Below are 6,939 nucleotides of genomic sequence, written 5' to 3'. Positions count from 1 at the left end.
ATGTAAGAAAATGATATCAAGTGGATACACCTTAATTTGCAAAGTTAATTTGGAGCAGACGAAGTGAAAACATACATAACAGAATGGGCATATATTATTTTGATATTTCCATGTGAGATAAATGTGTTAGATTTTTAATTAAGAAATCAAGAGGATTGCTGTGAAATGGAAAACAATGACATTTACCACCAGGATGTTATTGCCAAACCCAAGAATTCCAAACGTTCCCTTCATTCTCATCCATTAAAAAAAAAAAATGGGGGAAATCACATTACTGTTACCAGTTGTATAACCTTCGGGCTACATAAGCTTTAAGTTAATGATCCTTACAGCCATAGTTTTATTTGGTGTTCTTTCTTGGGGCTTACATTGGGTCAAGTTTGCATCTCCGTGTAGTTTTTAGGGTCAGAGTAAGGCTCCCATCATACTTGCAATTCCTTTAATAGGGGAGGAAGGTTGAAGTGCAAACACTTGTAGGAAAAACAACAAAATGATCTAAATTTACACCATAAACTAAATGACTAGTGGTTCTCTTCTTTGAGAGCAGTGTTTTTTGATAGCAACTACACTGGAGACTGAGGCACAGAGGAAAAAGAGAACAAGGGATAAACCAAAGGTATCAATGTGACAGTTACAGGGAGGAATCCCTGTTACTTTCCAGTCAGACGTTGTTTTAAGCTTTATGACTTTGTCACGGGATGCCTTTCAATATTCTTTACTCAGTCACGTATAGAAAAAGAAACTGCATTTAAATATAGAATTAAGTCTTTATGGATATAGACGGATTTCCATTTTAAAATAAAAGCTATGAATGCTTTTAACTTCCTAAAGAAAAAGAGAAAGAGGAAGATAAACTTTTGTACATGAAACTGCTTACTCGAATAAGCTTCCCGTCTACTGAAGGGTAAAAGAAAATTCTCAGATGTGGGTGTAACCGCTATGCATGAAGGGAAAACGCCCTGGTGGAAGACTGCCTGCAATGAATTCTGCCTGCCACCCAATGGCCGGTGAAAGGAGTGGTTTCTTTTCTTTGTGGCTTACAGAAAAAAAAAAAACAAAAAAAAAAAACAAACAAAAAAACAGACCCAGAGGTAGATTAAGCCATACCCGGAATTTAAAACCACCAAGACATAGGCCTCGATATAGTTTAAGATACAACCACTGTAGTAAAGGTTATATATTTTCCTTTCCGCTAACTCAAAGGTTACCCACGAACGCCTATTTGTTCTTCCTGCGTCCCCGCATCTACCTGGGTTCAGATACTGACTGGCACGGAGGACACCGAGCTGGCTCGGGATTCCCGGGTCACGCTGTTGGGCATCGAGAGGGTGCAGCAGGACACGCCCACGGTGGCCTCGGGCAACTCGTCGTCCTCCATCCACTCGTTGAGCTCCGGGCTGAAGCACTGGATGCACTTCTTGTATTTCTTCTCGCCCTCGTTCCAGCCCCCCACGAGATACGCGCGGCCGTGCAGCGCCGAGGCGCCCGCCGTGCTCACGCCCACCAGCAGCGGCGCCGCGTAGCTCCATTGGCCAGTCGCGGGGCTGTAGCACTCCACGGTCAGCACGTCCACGCGCTCCCCGCGCGCCCCCAGCTGGCTACCCCCCATCACGTACACCCTGTCGCCCAGAGTGACCGCGCAGTGCCAGCCCCGCGGCGTGCTCAGGCCCGGCAGCTCCTGCCACGAGTCGCCAGCGGGGTCGTACGCGCACACCGAGCGCGAGTACGCGCTGCCGATGTACCCGCCGGTCACCAGCACCCGGCCGTCGGTGACCGCGCTGGCGTGGCAGCAGCGCGCCACCTCCAGGGGCGTCTTCGGCTGCCACTGATTGGTGGAGGGCACGTAGCATTCCAGCGAGGCTAGACTGCCTTCGGTATTGCGGCCGCCCACGGCGTAAAGGAGCCCGTTGAACACGCTCAGGCTGAAGTGCGTGCGCTTCTGGTTCATGCTGGCCAGGTGTATCCAGGTGTTGAAGCGGGGATCATATCTGAAAATGGCAGAGGAAGTGTGACAGCCTTGTTGGCGGCAGCTGGAGAACCCACGTGAGTCCACAAATGGAAATGTTGACACTTCCTGCAAGGAGGCTTCCCTACCAACAGAGCGCAGCCCCTCACCTGGAGGCTGGTGTTTCTGTGTCAGCCAGTAAAAGAGCGTGACACTTGGAAAAGGCAATGTAGGCATTGGTGACTCCTCCTCCTCCCGTTTATAAAACTCGCTGTCACTTGGAGAAGTCCCCACAGAGCCCAACCTTCTAGTCCCTCTTCCTCCATACTCAAATATCCATCATGGGGAAGATTAATGCACATAGGGGAGGCCGTGCAAACTGGGTATTTGTGGCAAGCAGAAAGGGAACACTGCCACATTGACGTCAATTCCACATATCTACAGACACCAGCCATCCCTCGCTCATTCTCACTGCTTAAGATAGGAGTTGGCTAGTTGGATTTCTCCATCTCTCACCAATACCTTCTCATTTACACACCTGTCCTGGCCATTGCAACAGTAAAGCTAAGTCACTCAACCAAGTCTTCTATCATCTGTTTAGAATGAGATCAATGGAACTCATATCCAAAAACATCAACAGATGCCTAATTTTTGATACCTTTCTATTTTCTAGCACCTCTGCGCAGGGAAGATTTTTTAGGTTAGAGGTATATTTTTTCAGTGTTTGATATTACAGTTGTTATGCCACAAAGCATTGAAATCAATACTGCAAAAGCAGTGGCTAGAATCCTAATAAGAGTTATCAGCAGGAGGAAAATAAGCATCATAGAAAACCTGTTTCAACTGTTTACATAGTTCCAAAGTATTGTAAACACAGATTCTTTCCATTAGTTTGATGTTCCTTCATTTTTGTCACATTTAACCTCCAAATCAAAGCTTAACCACTCTTATAAAGGACAAAAATCAGTTAATTGTTTGGATTCATTTAAATAGACTTATAATGAAATAATAAAGAATTTTTTTCATGATATGCTGTATAAATTTTCAGATCTTGCTCATTAGTTGTTTGACTTTGTACTTGTACCATGATAGAAGCATGACTTTCTGACATTTCAAATATATGAAAGTTGTTATTATAAATATACAAAAATAACATGGCATTTGAGTTCCATTTTCTGAAGGCTGTATTATACTTTTACTGTTTCTACATGCATCAAAAATGTAGATATTTTCTAAGGTATTCAGTCCTCAAATAAATGTTTAAAATTAATTACCTGTCACGTGTTTAACGATCTCATTGTATCTGCCAATTATAAATCTGACAGTCATCAGTGACAGTCACTTAAAATAAATTTTGTATTATTGTGATCTTTCTTACCATCTAGTGTTAAAAACTACATTTGTACCTAGTTTGTTTTCAGAAAGACAATGTATTGGGAAGGGCGCCATACTATAAACGAGAAAATGTGAATTACTACTTACTAGTGGTATAACTTCTCTGGGTATCAGATTTCTTACGTGTATAATCAGAATAACCACATCTTCCCAGCTCATTTCCTAGGCTTATTCAGAAATCTGGAGTGCACTATTTATATATGCATGTACTTTATGTAATGTGAACTGTTGTGTACACGTAATGTGGGATTATTGTTATTGATTTACTGAGCCAATGAACTAACAGAAATGACTAATTTACTTCTCTCAGGGAAACTGTCTTATGTTAAACCATTTGAGTTTCTAATAAAGGATCAAATACCTGCAGAAATTGCTGACTGCGTGCTTGGCTTGATTTCTTGCATCATTCTGGTCTTCGCCACCGGCCACATAAAGAAATCCATCCATCACAGCCACACACTGATTGAAACTCTTGGCTGGCATTTCTGTAAGCTTGCTCCATCCATTTTCAGGGTCTCTGTACAAGATGTCTCTACTAAGGGACTTCTCAGTGAGGCCTGGACGTCCCCCAACAGTGACAAGGACTCGACAGCCCCCACGGATTCTCGTGCGCCTAGACTGCAATGTGTTTTGATGATATGGAAGTAAGTGGTAGTTCATAGCATCTACGAGAAGTTTGTGGCAGTCAGCATCTTGCATCATTCTTGGTACAGACTGAACATAGTTGACCAGGTCTTGTGCAGAGATGGTACCAAAGCGAATATTGCTCAAAAGATCTGCAGCATACCTCACTCTCTTTTGGTCAAATTCTAACCACTTCATTGCAATCTGGAATGCTACTATTTCAGAAGGCAACTGTAAGTCATCATCTATGAGAAGTTCATTAATTTGCTCAAAGGTAAGTTTCAAAAACTGATCTGATTCTGCAAATTCAAGGAAGTTATCCCGGATAAATTTTTGGGTTGCTGCTTTTGCATTTTTCAAAGAGTATGTTTCAGCAATGTTAGCAATGTACATGCAATTCTCAACACTCATCTCCCGTATCAGAAAATCACTGCACATCTTTACAAGGGTGTGGATCTGAAGATAAACAGCAGCAGAAATAATGCTTCCTATCGTGTACAAGGAGAGAGTCAGCTTTCCGGTGTAGGCATATGCGATGACAGTAGCCAGGCCTAGTGGTGAGATATCATTGAGATCCACCCTTTGGGTAGATGGGTCTTTTTTTAGGATGTTGTAAAAGTATTCACTGCATGAAGCCATCACTGACTTGTGAACATCAAAAGATTTGGTTTTGGTGCCAATGACTAAGTCGCAAAGGAAGTTCTCCTGCCTCATTCTACTTAAGCCTTCCAAGAGATTGGGGCCATAAGAAGCATCTGTTAGTTCAGAAGAAATGCAGTTAAGGCCATTGCCTCCCTCTAGGAGCCCATTCAAAGCATTTAATTTGTTTAGGGGGCTATCTTCTACGATTATGGTCATCTCATTGATATCTCCTTTGTTCTTTTTGACAGTCTTCTTTTTGGGGGCCATGTTGGCAAACACACTGTCACAGGCAAGATTTTGCTACAAAAAAAAAAAAAAAACAAAAAAACAAAAGAAAAGGAAAGAAAGAAAGAAAGAAAGAAAGAAAGAAAGAAAAGAAAGAAAGGCATGGTTTTATTTTAACTGTGCATTGGGCTTTGAAATGTTACACTGAAAACCTTCTTTTTCATAATAGTTTTTTAATAGCATAATGTAGATTAAACCTCAAAAATGGGCTTAAAGACTTACATTAAACCAGATGCACATTTTATGGACAGTTTGCTTCAGCATCAAGCACTGAAGACAATTCTAGAAAGATTTATATTATCAAATGAGACCTCTCAATACCTATACTGCCAAGTAATTTTATATAGCAGAAATGATCAAATATTCTCTGTTCTAGCTGTATAGTATTTATAGAATAGTAGTTAAACATCACTTGAAGGGCTTAGTTTATTCTCATGCAAAAATGAATTATAACTACTCTGAAGTTTTCCTCAATAAAATACTAAAATTCAGGAATCCATGTGAAATGTATATATATATCAGAATAAATGTGGAATTTAAAAATCAATGAGTAAGGATTTGTAATGATACATTAGTTCAATTAATTTCTACTCTACATAGTCACTAAAATAACTTCCAGATGGATGAAATTCCTAAGTCACACTCACACACACACATACACATACACACACACGCAATGTGTACAAAAAGTAGAGCAAAGTAGGTGTTTTTTTTCTTTTTCTTTTTTAATTTTAGGGTAGGAAGGGCCCTCTTAAGCATAATCCCAAATCCAGAAGTCATAGGGGAAAAGACTGAAATATCTGAATACAAAAAAAAAGAAACTATAAAATAACACCAGCCATTTAAAAGGCAAGAAATTGATGTTTAAAAAATGTTTGTCACATTCTTTTTTTCAATGTTTATTTATTTATTTTTAGAGAGAGAGAGTGTGCATGCAAGTCAGGGAGAGGCAGATAGAGAGGGAGAGAGAGAATCCCAAGCGGGCTTGATCTTAAGAACTGCGAGATCATGACCTGAACCAAAACAAAAAATTGGATGCTTAACCTCTGAGCCACCCAGGCACACCCCACCTTTTTAAAAATTGTAACACTCTTGACAGATAATAAGTTAATTAACATGATATTTAAAGAACTCCAACAATTAATTAACAATAAAAAAGTAATCCAATTAAAAATTATCAAAGACTATGACTAGGTAACTAGATTGTTCACAGAAAATACAAATAGTTGATCAATACATTTTTTAAAGCTAAACTAATTATAATCAGAGAACTGTCAACTGAAATACAGAAATCCTTTTTATTTACTTTTTTGTGGATTCATTTTGCTTATCAGATGGTTAAAATATTTTTTAATCTTCATATATCAGATACTGGTGTGGTGCTCTCCACACACATTATTGATGGGAGTATGATTGATACAGTCTTTGCTTTGATGCTAAATCTAAATCTAGGAATGTGCTTCATAGAGTATTATCCTCATAAAGATATATTTATATGGATAGTATCCATTTTCCATTATCAATGTTATAAATATTTGAGCCAGTTTAAACCAATATGAAGTGGCTCTGAACCTTTAAGGAGATTTAAGCTTTAGTATTAAACAGACTTGAAATATACTAAGTTTAACAAATACATGCTTAGCCCTTAAAATATCATTAATTAAACTGTTTTAGACTTTTTAAAAATATTGAGCTTAGTCACCAGAAGATGTTATATTTGGACTTTTCAGTGGGTTTTATTTATACCAGGATGGTAGTATTCACTTTTTTGTGAGATTACTGTTTTGTTTTTTTTTAATTTTTAAGATTGCAAAATCAGTAATTATCAATCAACAACTCACTTTGGTAGATATTATTCCAGATAATTGGATAAGCTTATACAAACTTATATTTGCATATTTTTGAGCAATGATGTGTTGATAAACCAGCTCTCTTAAAGGTGAAAAAGTCCTTCTTTGTAAGGTATGGATTTCTTTAGTGCAAATACACTCATTGTGGCTGCTTTTAAGCTATCCACTGCTTAACAATCAGCTTGTCAAATTCCTGAA

General features: G+C 39.2%; 1 protein-coding gene across 1 annotated transcript; it reads right to left on the bottom strand.

The window, feature by feature from the left end:
- Window positions 1-1,113: 1,113 nt before the first annotated feature.
- On the bottom strand, window positions 1,114-4,873 carry KLHL31 (kelch like family member 31). Its single transcript, XM_047101271.1, has 2 exons — window positions 3,702-4,873; window positions 1,114-1,988 (listed from the first exon to the last, which is right to left on the bottom strand). Exons 1-2 carry the CDS (start codon window positions 4,871-4,873, stop codon window positions 1,256-1,258), a joined length of 1,905 nt encoding a protein of 634 aa, XP_046957227.1. The 3' UTR covers window positions 1,114-1,255.
- Window positions 4,874-6,939: the final 2,066 nt, after the last annotated feature.

This window comes from Lynx rufus, unplaced genomic scaffold, assembly GCF_022079265.1.
Source record: "Lynx rufus isolate CCGP_SWC_20201006 ecotype Redwood Valley unplaced genomic scaffold, mLynRuf1.p SCAF_6, whole genome shotgun sequence".
Taxonomy (NCBI): Eukaryota; Metazoa; Chordata; class Mammalia; order Carnivora; family Felidae; genus Lynx; species Lynx rufus.
Note: the sequence above shows the minus strand (reverse complement) of the source record. Positions and strands in the feature narration are given on the sequence as shown.

Coding starts and splice junctions, on each gene's coding strand:
- KLHL31 (XM_047101271.1), bottom strand. CDS start 4,873: ATGGCCCCCAAAAAGAAGACTGTCAAAAAGAACAAAGGAGATATCAAT. Junction 1,989..3,701: donor GCAGTCAGCAATTTCTGCAG/GTATTTGATCCT, acceptor TGCCATTTTCAG/ATATGATCCCCGCTTCAACA.